This window comes from Phycodurus eques, chromosome 10, assembly GCF_024500275.1.
Source record: "Phycodurus eques isolate BA_2022a chromosome 10, UOR_Pequ_1.1, whole genome shotgun sequence".
Classification (NCBI taxonomy): domain Eukaryota; kingdom Metazoa; phylum Chordata; class Actinopteri; order Syngnathiformes; family Syngnathidae; genus Phycodurus; species Phycodurus eques.
In genome coordinates, this window is record NC_084534.1 from 14669021 (window position 1) to 14686747 (window position 17727).

General features: G+C 38.3%; 2 protein-coding genes, 1 long non-coding RNA gene and 1 other non-coding gene across 8 annotated transcripts in view; 2 read left to right on the forward strand and 2 right to left on the reverse strand.

The window, feature by feature from the left end:
• Positions 1 to 16628, reverse strand: part of kdm5ba (lysine demethylase 5Ba) — a 33921-nt gene extending 17293 nt beyond the window's left edge. For 2 of the 4 annotated variants that reach the window (XM_061688828.1, XM_061688826.1), the window contains exons 1-6: positions 16564 to 16628; positions 4615 to 4943; positions 1035 to 1112; positions 838 to 960; positions 529 to 699; positions 98 to 226 (exon numbers count right to left, since the gene is read on the reverse strand). In XM_061688828.1, coding sequence (XP_061544812.1) covers positions 98 to 226; positions 529 to 699; positions 838 to 960; positions 1035 to 1112; positions 4615 to 4767 — 654 coding nt within the window. In that variant the 5' untranslated portion in view covers positions 4768 to 4943; positions 16564 to 16628. The remainder of the gene's footprint in view (positions 1 to 97; positions 227 to 528; positions 700 to 837; positions 961 to 1034; positions 1113 to 4614; positions 4944 to 16563) is intronic. The other 2 variants (XM_061688829.1, XM_061688827.1) reach the window with 1 other exon arrangement.
• LOC133409216 (uncharacterized) lies at positions 75 to 12499 on the forward strand. Its single transcript, XR_009769378.1, has 3 exons — positions 75 to 168; positions 6758 to 6951; positions 7320 to 12499. It is a non-coding gene; the product is annotated as an uncharacterized LOC133409216 (long non-coding RNA).
• rabif (RAB interacting factor) lies at positions 8124 to 17382 on the reverse strand. 2 transcript variants are annotated; one of them, XM_061688934.1, is made up of 3 exons: positions 17225 to 17382; positions 16564 to 16725; positions 8124 to 8804 (listed from the first exon to the last, which is right to left on the reverse strand). In XM_061688934.1, exons 2-3 carry the CDS (start codon positions 16705 to 16707, stop codon positions 8556 to 8558), a joined length of 393 nt encoding a protein of 130 aa, XP_061544918.1. In that variant the 5' UTR covers positions 16708 to 16725; positions 17225 to 17382; the 3' UTR covers positions 8124 to 8555. The 2 variants fall into 2 exon arrangements, with proteins under 2 accessions (XP_061544918.1, XP_061544917.1); XM_061688933.1 differs by having other exon boundaries at positions 17201 to 17380.
• A 126-nt stretch (positions 17383 to 17508) lies between these two features.
• trnaa-agc (transfer RNA alanine (anticodon AGC)) lies at positions 17509 to 17581 on the forward strand. The gene has a single exon. It is a non-coding gene; the product is annotated as a tRNA-Ala (tRNA).
• Positions 17582 to 17727: the final 146 nt, after the last annotated feature.

Below are 17727 nucleotides of genomic sequence, written 5' to 3' on the forward strand. Positions count from 1 at the left end.
CTGCACAGTGTTGTAATGTAAGTAAAAGGAGACATCACACCAAAAGGAAGAGGAAGGGCTAAACAGAGAGAGAAAGAGACAGGCAGGCCACACTCACTTCAGCTCTCATCCGTTTTGCACGGCGAGCTATGCTGCAGATCTCCTGGGGCTGCACAGACTGGCGCTGCGGTAAGTCATGTGGGGTGTACACCTTATCCTTTGTGTCATTGGTCAAGGTGGCTCTCTGCTAAGACAGAAGTTGGAGGACAGAAGGCAATGACTATAAAGGGTAATCCTAATGCAGAGAAAGGCAAGTTTTTGATCCAACCTAGATCAAGAATACTGGGTAAATAAAAAAAATTGTTATATTGCATTTTATAACATTGTAAGCCCTAATCCAACACACACAGGTAGCGGAAAAAAATGACAAAGTGTGATGGAAATATCTGCTGAGAACTGTGCCGTTTGTGACATCTTCACTGAGAATGAAGCTTATGAGGCAAATCCATACATGGTCACAACAAAGAACCACAATTTGGTGATACCTACAGGCTGATTGTCTCCAGTCTGGAATAGGTTATATGGGTAGAGGATCCGCTCATAGTGCGCCCTCAGATGGGAGCCGATCGCCTTGCCTGGAGCAAAGCCCATCTTGACGGAGATTTTAGTCCAACGGCGCTCTCTGCAGACGGCCTCAAAACCTCCCTCGTCATTCACCAGCTGAACAACACAGTACCGACCAAATGCATGAATGAATGAATGTCTTTTATGTTTGTAGGCATCTAAGCAAAACGTTACATTCATGTGAACGTGTGTGTGTGTGTGTGGGGGGGGGGTGATGCCAGAAATTGCGGACACCTTGTTGAGTTGGTAGAGATCTAAAATCTTCCTTTCCAAGTGAGGGATTTTCAGAGTGCATCCTTGAAGCTCCCAAAACTTTGCTATTTGATCCAGAAAGTTCAGCTTCACTCTAGTCTGAGCCTGAAAACATCAAACAACTCTAATTAGTAAATGTACAAAGTTACCATTAAACATACACAGTTGCATGAACGTACCTCCAACTCATTGAGCCTTTGAATTCGTGGTGTGAATTTCAATCGTTCAACATCACAAGCAAATGGTGGCTGCCATTCCTAGAATTAAAAAAATAATGCAAATAAGTATGCTCTATTTGAATATTCCAGTTAAACACTAGAACAACAAGACTGTGTGAATAATCAACCAGTTATTTTCTTGCTTGAGCAATTAAGTGGAACAGTTTTATCAGTTCGATTAATTCACCAGCATACATGCTGATAGCATCACCATAACAAGTAAGTAAGCTAAAATTTCTAGCAGCTAATGAGGTAACCCAAGCAACAGTGTTACTGACAGCACCGTGACTATTCTATCTCAGTGTTACTGACAGCACCGTGACTATTCTATCTGCATCACCAACATAACGTACACCAGACCGCACAACTTCCTGCGAAAAAGCACAAATCTATTGTTGGTAACGGGTTTAGACACACAGGAAGATAAGATCAGTTTCACATGAAACTGCTACATGTCCTCGCACTCATTTTGCCCCAATATTTAACTGTGTGAAGAAATAGTTTTGTGAACTGGTCTAGCTAATTGATGTTTGATCTGGTATGCGTGTATGTCAAGGTTGCAGTTTAACTGATCCATATTACAAAGACTAGTTTAATTTTTGTAGTATGCGATTGAATCATTTTGATCAAAGCTCATCATCACACATGAAAGATGTCTGCCTTGATATTATTCATTGAAAAAAAATGAATTAGCTTTGTTTTTTGTGTGCTTTCTTTGTTCTCATTTTTTTTGTACCGCATAGACATCTACTAGCCTAAAATAAACATAGTTGGTTCTGGTGGCACTGTGTGGATAGTAATTACTTCTTTGAGGTATCAACACTGCTCAGGTTTGCAGAATAAACCGTCTTCCCCAGAAAGCAACCAAATGTCTGGTAGCGGCATTCCTAAACACAGGTTGACATTCTAAAAGAATCGTGGTTGCACAAGTATTTCAAGTATTAGCTATTAAACTTTCAAATTAAATTTAAGCATTTAATCGATTTACTACATTCAACTACCACACAGAATGTTCAGAAATTACTTTTCACAATTATGCCTTTAGGCTAACGATTTGTAACGAATTGTGGAACTCAATTGGAGAAACTATGATAATTTGACCTGGTCCACTATGCAATTCGGAATGCACATAAAATATGAGGAACTATTTTATAATAATAATAAAAGAAATAAATAAATAAAAATCCCAAAACATTTACACCCAGATGCTCAGAATGCATAATTACGACTAATGATACACTGAAGATTCAATTCATCTACATTTTCAACCCACAGCATACATGATTACATTTTTAAAATAAATATTCCATTTATTATAATACTTAACAATATTATAGCTATAGACATATTTTGAATATGTATCATTTCGTAATAAAGTTAAGTGTGTCAGAATATACTGTGTTTTTCTCCGTGCCCTACTTAATTTCGGTACGGTGTCTTTGTGCAGTGATATGTTCAATGTGACTTGGATTACTTTTTCGAACCACATACAGCAAATAGTCTATCTTGTCAACTAAGCTATTTCCATTAGCCAAAATGCTCCCACATAATTCTGACCTAAATGAGTTTAGAGGTTCCACAATGTCAAGGTTTTTAGTCATAGTAGCCAAGTTTCTTCCTCTCCTCTCCAAAATTGTACAAATTTGTGTATTTTGACCACAAGGTACATGAACACACAAAGTGCTACTATTGGATTAGTGACTGTGAAATGTGTTGATTTTACACTCAAACATTCAGACAAATATAACAGAGTTGGAAACTGCCAAAAAAAAAATGTGACAACTACTATACTGGTTATTACATTCTTGTGATAATACTTATAATACAAAATTATTCCTTTAAATAGATGCATGTGGTAGGTTGCAGTAGTTTTCAATTATTATTATCCCGCTCATGATGCCAAGAAAGGTAACCAAAAATAAGTATCCCCAAGTAAAATATGGTAAACCTCTATACTTCGCAAATTACAACCACAATAATAAACATAATACTAAATTGGCAAATATCAATGGGAAACTGAAAGGGAGAATCTAATAGTGTTGCACTGTGCAACTGTTAATGTTACCAGTGAGTGTAATGTGTGCGCAAACACTGGTGAATACATTTTTAACACTTTAACATCTCCTTTAAATGTACTGTGTAGTCAAAGGGACGACCAAACAATCTCAAACACATCCTGGTTGCATAAAATATTTAAAATAGAATTTAATACAGGCAACTTGAATTGAGGCCTCAAGAGTCTGATAGTCCTATATTATGCATACATACACAAATTGAGGACATCGACCAGCAAAGTAAATGATCTAATAAAAGGCCCGTTTGATAATCCTTTGAGGGCATCAAGTTGTCATCAAACATTATCTCACACCATTCTTTTTCCAAATGACTGATTTAATACATTTGTTGACTAATCAACACTAAATCAACCATTTAATCCTGCCATTTTATGCAGATCTAATCCCGTTTGACCGCAAAAAACATGCATTTCATTGCATATTTCAGTCCTGTTAATAAATTCAACAATACATCCTGGACATTATCCATGTGTTCGACGAAAGCAAGCGTGTGCATATTTGTCAATTTAATTCAGTCCAATTTTGACCTTTATTTCATTAGTAGGCTGATGAGGCGTGGACACACCCTTGACAAATCTGTAGCTTTTGCCAAACGCGATACATGATGAATAAAGTGGGCTAAATTATATGAAAGATGAGGTCGTGCTGCGTTCAAAGACTCAACATTTAGTCAATAATCAAGTTAGGCAAGTAAGAGTTAAGGCACAATTATTAATCCAGTTAGAGCAAAGTAAGCAAACTACCAGACTTAAACAAAACATCCAACAGTAACCGGTGAAAAATAACATTATTTCACTGTATGTTTTAATATAATAGGAACGGAAACAAAGATGTATTTATTTATTTAAAAAAAATAAAATAAATAAAAATTAAAAAAAAGATTAACGTGAGTGTGGCCATTGTGATTAAGCGTCCTTTATCTCCATACACAGTTGGTCCCCGAGCACGTAGCGATGCCAGGACCGTAGCTGTACACCGGACAGACGATTACTGTAAACCAAGACAACACAGACCAAATCCATTGAATTGTGTTGACCAAATAAACACTCGTCTTTAAGCAGTAGCCCAAATAGCTGACAAGATGCTGTACACGTATGACGCAAGTCCAGGAAGCACCTTACTTTGCCATAATGTAAACAATACCAATTATCACTGCATATGTAAAAACGTAAGCTTTTTAATTATTTTTTTCGAACTCGCACAACATTTTGACAGGATGTTTGACAGTTTCGTCGAAAACAGATTTATACTTAGGTGTTTTCGTCCTGAAAGGCTCGTTCAGCGGTTACACTGAAGGTTAGCAAACACACAGCTAGCTGACAATTCAACTCTCGAGTCCCCACTCCGCCATGTTGAAAACTGGTTAAAAAAAACACAACTTTGACTGCGACTTGACGCTCTTTCCTGGCCAACAAAGTCCCCCACACAAGTCTCTCAAAGACAGCCAAATGTTAAGGGAGGCTTACCGGTGGCGGTCGCACTTTACAGATGCCAGTTTTCTCTGCAATGGGTCGTATTTTGTTGATGTACGCAAAAGGGTCAGCAAATTCCTCCCAGCTGGGCTCAAAAACAGGGCACTCCGGGGGAGGAATGAACTCATTCTGCTGAGGTTGAGTCATTCTTGCATCTTCGTTGTGACGCTCGTTGAATGATACGTGATGGGTTGCCCACGCTCAATTTGTTCGCTTTGTAGTCCAGACTTCAGTCCGTATCCATTCTCCACTCATTCAACTCAAAGGCGAATTATCTAGTTGGAAGCGATGGGGTGACAGACAGGGACTGTGTGCTTCCGCTCCTACAAGTAGACACCCAGAAATGACTTGTTACGAGCGTATCATTTCATTAGAAACACCATAATCATACACCGAGTTACCTTTTAAGTATTGTTGGTACAATTTAACCAATATAAATGTACAAATATATATTTAAATAACAACACAAAATGTCAATTATGTCGGGTTGGTTTGATTGAGTACTTTAAACGTCACTTGAGGTTATTTCAAAACCGTACGAAATTAACTTTAGCCAAGTTAACTCTTGCTTTGTCCTTTGTAAGCGTTATATTTCTATTTCAGGATTATTGGTTCCGTGGTTTGCTTACAGGCGACGACTCCCCATTGTATACGTTTGATTTACACACCATGAGGCATGGCGGCTTCGTCGTGCGATAGGTTGGCTGTGCACCGAATGACTCCGCCCGGCCGGACAGAAATAATGGGAACACGGTTTTAAATCGAACTCACCTATTATATCAATCCGCTCCGACCGGATCTTTGTTTTTAAATGGTCTAGAGGAGCCATCTGATTGGGTAGGCACAAGTCATAGTTCAGCTGTTTCTTTTAATATTTAAATATGAATTTTGTATCAAGACCTGGAGGCTATATAAATAGAAATATTGACAATTCGGTTTAAAAATGGTTTTGTAATAGTCAACATGTTTATGGGCAGCTGCCCGTGTCATTAATTTTTTGTTGTCATTTAAATGGAGACACATTAAATTCCAATCAAATCCCACTTTCAGTTAGTCGGTTGGTTTCCTTTGATCGGTTGCCTGTGTGACCAATTGTTGCACACAAGCCTGGACTTGTCTTCTTGTCGCCGATTGGTGGAATTCAGCCAAATGGTCGGAAAGTAACATTTTGATTGACAGCATCACAGCAACCAAACGACAACAATGACCACAAGTTTAGATGACGACCATAGAAAAGTGCACGTCTATGATGACGACCTCCAAGTGGTATACAGCTTTCTTACATCTTAAACAACGAACAAAGGAGTCCCCCCCACCCCCACATTTAAAAATTTTTCTATCACATACAGTACGTATATAGGAGAAACATTTAATAATAGCCATGGCACGTTCCCCACAGCCTTTACCTTCAATCCTGTGTGTGTGATGGGTCCTTTTGCCCTTTTTCACAATACCCTTTTTGCGGATGGTTTTCTTTACCCCCCACACACACACACTTATAAAGGTTGTTCCGCCACCCATGACAATAGCTAACAACTGCAAATATGAGAAGAAATATTTAATTTGCTAAGCTATTGGTAATATACACTCACTGTATCTAATGAGATGCAATAGTCGTATACACATTTTTTAATTAAAACATTAAAATGTGTTTTAATTTACAGTCAGAGGAGTATTAATTTTACATTGTTTATTATTGTGGTTGTACTTTCTGATATTTTGCCCCAGCCTAGGCTAAATATGACAATCAGCACACCAACAAGCCACAACATCATGATCATCACTTGCACAATATAATGACATACATACAGTAAAAAAGGTATTTAATTCTCAGGGCATTAAATTGATCGCAACTGGACTGTTCTGGCTGTCTTAGAAGACATTTCGCCTCTCATCTGAGCAGGCTTCATCAGTTCATGTTTGTTTGACCTATCAAAGCCTTGTTGCATGAACTGATGAAGCCAACTCGGATGAGAGGCGAAACATCTTCTAAGAGAACCAGAACAGTCCCGTTGGGATGGATTCAATGCTCTGAGAGTAAAAGCGCGGTATCGTCTGCCTTCTTGAAGGTAATAATAATGATCAATTGTTGGTACTGTCATAGGTATTAATTTAATAAGCTAAGCCATTTCTAAAGCTTTAGGATTCCAGCGAACCATAGGGAGAACCATTATCCTCACATGGAGAAAACATGGAACAGTGGTGAACCTTCCCAGGAATGGCCGGCCTACAAAGATTACCGTAAGAGAACAGCAACGACTCATCCAGGAGGTCACAAAGGAACTCAGAACAACTTCTAAAGAATTACAGGCCTCCCTTGCCTCAGTTAAGGTCAGTGTTTATTACACAACAATAAGGAAGAGACTGGCCCAAAATGGCATCCATGGCAGAGTTCCAAGGCGAAAACCACTGCTAACATAAAGGCACATTTTACTTTTGCAAAAAAAAAAACAACATCTGAATGATTCCCAAGACCTTTGGGAGAGTATTATATGGACTGACAAGATGAAAATCGAGCTTTTTGGCAGTTGCGTGTCTCGTTACATCTGGCGTAAATGTAGCACAGCATTTCAGAAAAAGAACATCATACTACCAGTCAAACATGGTGGTGGTAGTGTGATGGTCTTGGGCTGCTTGTTTCTTCAGGACCTGGACAACTTGCTGTGATTCATTGAACCATGAATTCTGCTCTTTAACAGAAAATCCTGAAGGAGAATGTTCAGCCATCAGTTTGTGACCTCAAGCTGAAGCGCATTTGGGTTCTGCAGCAGGATAACGATCCAAAACACACCAGCAAGTCAACTTCTGAATGGCTTGATGATAATGAAGGTTTTGGGGTGGCCTAGTCAAAGTCTGGACTTCAATGCAGTGGCATGACATAAAAAGGCCATTCATGCTCTAAAACCCTCAATTTTTGCTGAAATCCAAAAAATCTGCAAGGAAGAGTGGGCCAAAATATATCCACAGAGATGTGAAAGACTCATTGCCAGTTATAGAAAACACTTGATTTCAGTTGCTGCTGAGGATGGCCCAACCTGTTATTAGGTTTTGGGGTTATTAGGTTTACATTTTGACGCAGGGCCAGGTAACTGAATAGTTTATTTTCCTTAATAAATCAAATCACCATTAAAAAACTGCATTTTAAGTTTACTTGGGTTATAGTTGTCTGATATTTAAAACATTTGATGATCTTAAACATTAAAGTGGGGAAATTATGCAAAAATATAAGAATTTGAGAAGGGGGCCAATACTTTTTCATGGCACTGTAAGTACCGTATTTTCACGACCATAAGGCACAGTTAAAAGTTGTAAATTTTCTCCAAAATGGACGGCGCGCCTTATGTGTGCACCAAGTTCCAAAATCTAATATGGTGTGCCTTATGTATGTGTTAAATACTGAAATAGACCCTGTAACTGAGACTGCACCTTTTAATACGGTGCGCCTTATGGTCATGACAATATGGTAAGCTTGACTTTCAGGTCACTCACAAGACAATTTAAAATTGAGAAAGTTTAATATTTTTATTAGAGCACAATCATGATACAGTTCTCTGTGCGAGAAATAAGAACAGTAGTGACATCTACAGTATGAACTCAATGTGTGTTTTTAAGGGTTAGCACTGACAGTAAATCCATAAAAATCCAGCAAGCACCTACAGTGGACGCGCACTTTTCACGGGGGATAGTGATAGTCCGGGCCGGACCACAAATAGCGAAAATCTGTGGATAATTGCTTAAAATTAAAATTTAAATTGCCCCCCCTCAAAAAAAGACAAAAAGAATTGAAATTTTTTTTTTGAAATGGAAAATTCTTTGGGGGGAAAAAACCCCCAAAAAACAAACAAAAACAAAAACAAAAAAACGCACTGCAATGCGGGGTCCACTGTACAGTGTATTTACTTTGACAATTTCTTCTGTTTCGTTACGCTTTAAAACTAGACATGGTTCACTCTGTCTATCGCAACATAGTAACCTATCTTGTCATCCAAACAGTGCCAGCCGATGGGTCCAATCTCACAGTCTGCGCAGATGAGATACTTAATTCTCCCCACATCGTTAGTGAAGCCCACGTTCTCAAAATCGAACATATCCCCCACTAACCAGTGGGAGGTCAGTGTGTCCCTGTCCACTGATCCCTCTGTGGCACTGAGGTTGCTCTTTTTACGCATGGATGGTAGTATAAGCTGAAATGAGAAAACGACACAGCCTCAACACTTGATCTTTGAGACAGTAGAGCACTATGGGCACAGATTTGTGAAACGGTAGCATTAACTTTACAAAGTGACTTAAGAATGACAGAGATATTTTTACATTATTATAGATAGGTCAAGAACCGGGGTTATCAACCTCTTTATGCTCTTTGTGCTGCCTTGAGATACGAGTTCAATATGTTCCGTGACCATGCTCAGAACACTTGTATCTCTAATAATTTTCCTCCAGTGAAATTAATGGAAATTTAATTTAGTGCAGCATTTATAAAAAAAAAAAAAAAAAAAAAAAAAAAACTAGAATCATTTTGCTATGTGTTTTTATAAGAAAAAATGCACGATAAAATTGCACTTTATAAAATTAGTCGTCTTCTTGACTTGGCGACTTCTTGACTAATTTACTCTGTTCAAATATCATTGACTTAAAGATTTACAACACCATGACACTGATGCTATTGGTTAGCCCTTCTATGGCATTTTGCATTGCATGAAGCTAAACACACTTTATCAAGGCAAAGTTATTCGTTTTATGGTATACACAACATGTAATTCTCTTTGTTTGATGTTTACTTTGACAGTAAACTTCAAATTGTACTGACAAACAGCTTGAAGCCTCTTTTTTTAATAAGTGTTCACTATCTGCCAAGTTGCTGCTTGTTGTGAAGTGAGTTGAGTTTAGATCACTGCCACCATACACTGCTCGTATCTGAAGTTTTTGCTTGCAAGTCAAACCAAAAAATAATAAAATAAATAAAAAGGGGAAAAAAATTAAATAAATAAAGAAATCGTCCGAACGGCGACTTGCATTTCGGAAAACTCATAAGTTAGGGCACTAATGTTTTGAGGCCAATGTATAACATCATACTTGGCAATAATTTGTAGTCAAAGGAGTCTTTCCTATAAAGAAGCCTTAAAGTCTAAGGACCTCACCAAATTTGGAGTTTACTGGGACAAGCCTTCACTGCAGCGACTTTCACTTTGCTGCTAGTTTATGGATCTTGCTGCCTTCACTTTTGTCTCTAGTAAGTGAAACGGATGCACCACTGACTTGACTATTGAAAACCATTGCATTTCTTTTCCTTTAAAAACTCTTGTATTATTCTGAAGTGACACAGAATTTCTCCCTTGGTGAAGATAAATGTTCACATCATCAACATATGTCACGAATACACTGGAAAGGTTAGGCGTACCAGTATCATTGTTAAAATGTACAATCAATCAGGAAAAGCCTTCATGAATGTAAAAACAGAGCGTTTACAACAAGTTCATGAACAGGCAAGGTAGATTTATTTGAATTCACCAGAAAATATTAAAAAGTCACCCACGTCCTGGAATGACATTCTTTGGACAGCTAAAACTAAGGTCAACTAGTATCAGAATGACGGGAAGAGAAAACTATGGAGAAGGAAAGGAACAGCTTATGACTTAAAGCAAGCCACATCATTTGTCAAACATGGTTGAGACAGTATTACGACATGGGATTGGGCATGTATGGCTTTTTATTTTTTATTATTTTGTCCTGTTTGGCTGTTAGGTCAAGCAGAATGGAAAATCTGTATCCCTTTTATACCGAAACAGTTTTACTGTTTCACAGTGGAGTTTTTAAGCTTCCGCTGTGGTATTATAATTGAGGTTTATTGAGAATCACACTTGATCAGTCGAAGAGAACAAAGTTTCTAGACGGGAGAAAGAAACAAAGACAAAATACAAAGCACTAATTGTAAACCGGATGAGAGACGTAAAACATTACATTATCTACAACAATGAAACGTTAAATATGAGTGTTGCATGGGGCTGTAGTGCTACACCCTGTGGGGGAAGGACAGGACAAGATAGAACAGGACAAGGACAGGAGAAGAAGCATGCAGAACCAGGGCCGTGAACCCGGCTGTACAACTGAAATGTGGTGGCATTCATTATGTAAATTATAAAAGTGTACAGGACTAGAGTATAAGTGAGGGGATACACAAGCGATTTGCATATTCATGAATTATTTGTTGCAGTAAGGGGTGTGTGCCTGTGGATACATGCAAGTGAATTGATACCGTTTTCCATGCACAAAGACTGAAAGAAGTGTCCTGTAATTGCTGTGGCCACACTGCAATAATGTGGTTACACAAGTTCAGACACCTTCTAACTTCTAACATGTGTGTTCAACCAGTCACATTCAAACGCATGTTAAAAGGGAGTCCGCATACACCTGCCACTATTTAAACCAGGTCAAGCTGAAGAAAAACAGCCCTAAAGCAGCTGCCATCAGTGCCCACCACCGGGCTTCACCGTGAGTATGGTGGTGGCAGTTCTTTTGGTGATGAGCAGAGTTGTGTGTGCGCAAAACCCCTTTAGATTTATGGCCAAAAGGTTCGACCTTGGTTTTATCAGACCATAACACATTTCCCCACATGCGTTTGAGAGAATTTAAGTGTGTTTTTTAAAAATTATGAAGGGGTAGGACAGAAGACTCCAAAGATGTAGATATATGAAGCTAATTGTTTATATTTTTCATCAAATTGTTTTATCTCATCTCTCACATTGTTTTGACTGTTCGTATAGTAGACAGATCCTTTCAACTCCTTTTGTTATTAATTTTATTCTGTGACCGTTGTGTGTGTTATTGTTCAGCAAGTGAAACCCATTGATTTATAATCCATGTATCGATGCATACTGCATTTTAGGGTGAGACAGTAAAGATTCATTTCAACCTCCTCAAAGTGTTTTCCTAACTCGTGTTCCTGTACAGATGGCCCCACCTTCCTGTCATTGGAAATTATTTAGCTAAATCATATTTTACTACACTTATGTTCTTTATAGATTAACAGACTGTAATATAACACTCTAATATAACTTTTAGTGGCTCATACAACATTAATTTTTAGAAGTTTGTATTTTGCTTAAAGTCACGCTTCACATGTTAAACTTTCCCAATTTCAGTTTAACGTATGTATTAGGCACCCAAATGTTAGATGTGTTGAGCCATTGTGTTCTTTACCCATGACCCTTATTTCGCCAAAATTTTGTCAAGCCCTTTCCACACAATCATAAAGTGCCCTCAGAGCTGTCCAGCGCGATCCGGCCAAATAGCCTTGAGGCACTAATGATGCTTTGACTACAAAGTGTGATTGTGAGGTTGTTATCTGAGGACAATAAAAGCTGAAGTGTGAGAACCTATTGCTTGTCAACCACAGCTTCAGCTGGCAAATATTAAATTGTTGCAACTTTCGGCTTGTCCCATCAGGGGTCACTAGAGAATTCAGTCACATTATTTGTTTGGGACAGTTTTTACACCAAATGACCTTCATGACACAACACACCCATTTTTATCTAGGCTTGGGATGGGCCATGGCTGGAAGTGGGAGTCAAACCAGTACCGTCTGCTTGAAAGGCAGCAGCATGTGCCACTCCACCCCCAGTGCAGCTAATAAATATAAAAAATATATATACACTTTTTTTATGATTGGAGTTGGATTTGCATTTAGTATTTGTAGTCCCATTTCAAAGTTTAATATTATATATAGTACGCACGCACGCACGCACACACACACACACACACACACAGTGGGTACGGAAAGTTTTCAGACCCCCTTAAATTTTTCATTCTGTTACATTGCAGCCATTTGTTAAACTCATTTAAGTTAATTTTTTTCCTCATTAATGTACACATAGCACCCCATATTGACAGAAAAAGCATAATTGTTGAAATTTTTGCTGATTTATTAAAAAAGAAAAACTGAAATATCACACAGCTATAAGTATTCAGACCCTTTGCTGTGACAGTCATATATTTAACTCGGGTGTTGTCCATTTCTTCTGATCATCCTTGAGATGGTTCTAAACCTTCATTGGAGTCCAGCTGTGTTTGATTATACTGATTGGACTTGATTAGGAAAGCCACACCCGTGTCTATGTGGCATGTGTGGAGAAAACCAGGCACTGCTCATCACCTGTCCAATACAGTCCCAACAGTGAAGCATGGTGGTGGCAGCAGCATCATGCTGTGGGTGTGTTTTTCAGCTGCAGGCACAGGGAGACTGGTTGCAAGTGAAGAAGAGATGAATACGGCCAAGTACAGGGATACTGTAAGCCCTGACTTAAACACAATTGAGCATCTCTGGAAAGACCTGAAAATGGCTGCCCACCAACGCTCACCATCCAACCTGACATAACTGGAGAGGATCTGCAAAGGGGAATGGCAGATGATCCCCAAATCCAGGTGTGAAAAACTTGTTGTATTATTCCCAAAAATAATAATGGCTGTATTAGCTCAAAAGGGTGCTTCTACTAAATACTGAGCAAAGGGTCTGAATACTTATGGCTGTGTAATATTTCAGTTTTTCTTTTTTTAATAAATCTGCAAAAATGTCAACAATTGCATTTTTTTCTGTCAATATGGGGTCCTGTGTGTACATTCATGTGGAAAAAAATGAACTTAAAATATATTGACAAATGGCTGCAAGATAAAGAGTGCAAAATTTAAGGGGGGCTGAATACTTTCCGTACGCACTGTGTGTGTGTGTGTGTGTATATATATATATATATATATATATATATATATATATATATATATATATATATATATATATATATATATATATATATATATATATATATATATATATATATATATATATATATATATATATATATATATATATATATATATATATATATATATATATATATATACACACACACACACACACACACACACACACACACACACACACATCCATCCATCCATTTTCTGTACCGCTTATCCTCACTATGGTCGCGGGCTGCTGGAGCCTATCCCAGCTATCTTCGGCGGGAGGTGGGGTACACCATATTATATATAATCATTCCACCGGATATAAAGACAACTCATTCTCAAAGTGTAACAGAACCGAGTGTTGGAAGTCTTTCTTTTTGTCACACTGCAGTGTTATTCTCACCTCTTATTTACAATAATAATCAGTATTAACTAGGGGTTTAACGATTCGTTATAACAACAATTCAATTCGTATCACGATTCGTGGTTGCCGATTTGATCCAAGGAAGAGATTGGTTCATTTAGAATGATGCGATCCGAAACAATTCAGTGGCTGGAAATCGATTCACTATCTTTTTAGCCAAACATACATCCAGTCTGACAGTGAAATAAATACCTGCATACGGGACAGTGCAGGTGAAATGTCTTACATTCTTGTTGTTTCTTGTCAGGGAATCGGGTACAAACTAATTATGGTGATTAAATTCAAAGATTTTGATGTGCTTTCCTTTTAAGTCTCTTATTGTGTACTGTACTGTACTGATGTGTTTTATAATGGACTATGAGTCTGCTTAACAAATGTTGATTGATTGATTTATTGCTTTGCAATAAAACAAAGGGGAAACAGCACATTATTGTTATCTATATTATTTCAGCTAAGATTTTATTGTTGTGCCATTTTTGTCTCCTAGAAAAGAGATGTTTAATTGGTTTTACAATTACAATGGGGTCATTGGAAAAAAAATTCTCCATTTTTCTTGGAAATAGAACACATACAGTACACACCTCCATATAAAGCCTGCCGTGCGTAAATCCAGTGTGTTATTTCATATTATTGATACAATTGATTGAAAAAACTTTTTAATGTAAATCGATACATTTACATTCGGAAGGCTAACTTGCCAAGCACAGATTGATCCAGTTGGATTGTAGGAATATAAATCGATACATCGATATAATTAATGAATTGTTACACCACTAGTCTTAACATAACATATAGAATGTATAACTGCAACCCAAGACAAATTTTGCCTTAAGGATTTCCCCCCCATGATGAGTGACATCTATAGTTACAGTGCCACCAGAAAGTATTCACACCTCTTCACGTTTTCCACATTTTGCTATGTTACAGACTTACTCTAAAGCTGATTTAAGTATAGATTTCTTTTTAAAAAAAAAATCTACATAAAATATCCCATAATTACAAAGTAAAAACATATTTTCAGACATTTGTGTAAATTTATAAAACATGTAAACATTCAAACATAATAGGTACATAAGTATTCACACCCTTTGCTATGACACTCAAACTTAGGTTTAGGTGCATCTGATTTCCACTGATCATCCTTGAGATGCTTCTACAACTTCTACAAGAACCCTATGGTCACTAAGGCAGAGCTCCAGTGTTCACTTGCGGAGATAAGAGAACCATCCAGAAGATCAACCATTGCTAACGCACTCTACCAATCAGGCCTTTATGGTAGAGTGGCCAGACGGAAGCCAGTTCTCTCTAAAAGGCACATTTCAGCCCACTTGGAGTTTGCCAAAAGGCACCTTAAGGACTCTCAGACCTGCAGAAACAAAATTCTCTGGTCTGATAAAACCAAAATAGAACTTGTTGGCCTGAATTGCAAGCGTCATATCTGGAGAACACCATCCCTACTGTTAAGCATGGTGGTGGCAACATCATGCTGTGGGGCTGTTTATCTGCTGCAGGAACTGGGTGACTAGTCCGCATAGAGGGTAAAATCACAGCTGCCAAATATAGAGAAATTCTTCAAGAGAACTTGCTCTGGAACTCTGACTAAGGCGTCGATTCACCTTCCAACACGACAATGACCCAATGCACACAGTCAAGATAACAAAGGAGTGGCTTCAGGAGCAGCCTGTGAATGTCCTTGAGTGGCCCAGCCAGAGCCTGGACCTGAATCCAATCGAAGATCCCTGGAAACACCTAAAAATGGCTGTCCACAGATGCTGCCCATCCAATCTGACTGACCTTGAGAGCATCTGCAGAGAAGAATGGGAGGAAAAGCCCAAAAAGAGGTGTGACATACTCGAGACATACCCAAGAAGACTTGAGGCTGTGATTGCTGCCAAAGGTGCTTCAACAAAATATTAAGCCAATACTTACTTAATACTATTATGCTTACATTTTCAATATATTTGCACAACTGTCTGAAAATATGTTTTGACTTTGTCACTATGGGATATTTTATGTAGATTTAAAAAAAAAGAAAAGAAAACAAGACTCAAATCAGAGTCTGTAACAGCAAAAGAAAACAGAAAACGTGAAGGGGTGTGAATACTTTCTGATGGCACTGTATACAGTATGTGGTCATTATGGTATTGTTAGAACTAAATCTAATGATGGCTTCAGACATAACATGGATTTACAAATTTCTCCTGTAATTTTGGGCTGGTACAACGTACGTTTTTCAAAAATATATATATATTTTTTTTACTCTAACCCAATACACAACCATATTTCCAAGGAGGATATCTGTTTTACACAGGTGTCTGTAAGGACTTTAACAACAATCTATAAAAAAAAAAAAAAAAAACTACATTACTATATATTAGTGTAGCACTTTTACTTTTGTTTCCAAACCATCCATGTTCTATACTGCTCGTCCTCATTAGGGTCACGGCTGAGTTGGTGTTTATCCTACCTGACTCTGTGCAGGAGGCTGATGACTGGCACATATACACAAACAACCATTCAACTGATTTAAGAGCCATCAGTTGACCTAAAAGGCATGTTTTGGGGTTATGGGAGGAAGCCCGAGCACCCAGAGAACATGCAGAGTCCACAGAGGAATTCCAGAGATGAAATGCAAACCCCGAACCTCAGAACTGTGATGTAAATTACTGATTTTGATTTGCCTCCTAAACTTGAGCGCAAATCAAACTAAATGATTGCTATAATAGTTTCAGATACGAAGGCCAATGTAGCTACTGTAGCTGACCCCCAAAAGTATTCCGGGTTACCTCTTTCTCTGCGAACACAGCCATTCCCGGGGACAGCACTTTGGATCCGCATCGTTGACACAGGACAGACTTGCTGTTCTTTCCGTCCTCGGAAACCAGGTCGGGCCGGTCCATGCCGGCTTTAGTCTGTGGATTGTGGTCCATCTCACGGTCTAAAACGAACTTGGGACAGAGAAGAACAGCTCAGACAGGATGTGTCGTTCTCTTGCAGCATATATACACTACACTGCACTACACACACTAAAAAAAGTCGGTACACTTTTTTGCATCCTCATATACTATTTACTATCCGTTAGGTAGTGACTGGTGTTGAAGCCTAAATTAAAGCAACAGTGAGGCGTGGCAGTGTAAATTCGGACTCGAGTTAAAGATTACGAAAACAAACCGGAATTACCACGTTCTGAGCATTTACCAGACGGATGTGTTAATTTTAAGAGTTAAATCCCCTAAAAAGCAACATGAGCAGAGAAAAATACTTAAATCGTATGACAGGCAATAGTTCAATATGCATCGTTGTTAAAAATAATTCCGGTGTCACTTTGAATTCGTTCCCACGCATTAGTGTATGCAAACCAAGTAATAATAATACAAAAGGGAGAAATCACCAAACTATTCTTGAAATATAACAAATTAGTACCTAATCAAAATGAAAAAGTAGTACCAGGCACGACGTAAAAATGTCAGCTTAGCTAAAGCAAACAAAGCATTCTGGCTGGTCTTGGACGCTACCGTCCACACACTAAACGGGCTCGTTTAGAATGACGCCGAAATTTTAGTTCCGGCATCACACACGCATCAGAGCTTTTCATACAATGCCAATTGGCCTCCTACTTCCACCCAAAAAATAATAATCACAGGAAAAAAAAGAAACGAACAAACACACACACTTCCGTACGACTGGTAAAAATATGATGAGTATTGTTTCAACATGTACAGCCTCTATCTGGGGGATTAGCTCAAATGGTAGAGCGCTCGCTTAGCATGCGAGAGGTAGCGGGATCGATGCCCGCATCCTCCAATAATTTATTATTGTAATACATATTATTTTCGAAGGGAGTTAGCAAAACCTACCTCCAGAAAAAAAGAATCACACTCTCGTCTTCATTGAATGCTCAACTGGTGACTGGAGGCAAAAAAAAAAAAAAAAAAAGAAGAGGACACCGC

What these genes read in the sequence shown, in the direction of transcription:
- rabif (XM_061688934.1), bottom strand. Translation starts at nt 16,707, where the DNA reads ATGGACCACAATCCACAGACTAAAGCCGGCATGGACCGGCCCGACCTG. An exon ending in CTGTGTTCGCAGAGAAAGAG is followed by an intron (nt 8,805 to 16,563) that starts GTAACCCGGAAT and finishes TTCTCATTTCAG; the next exon opens with CTTATACTACCATCCATGCG.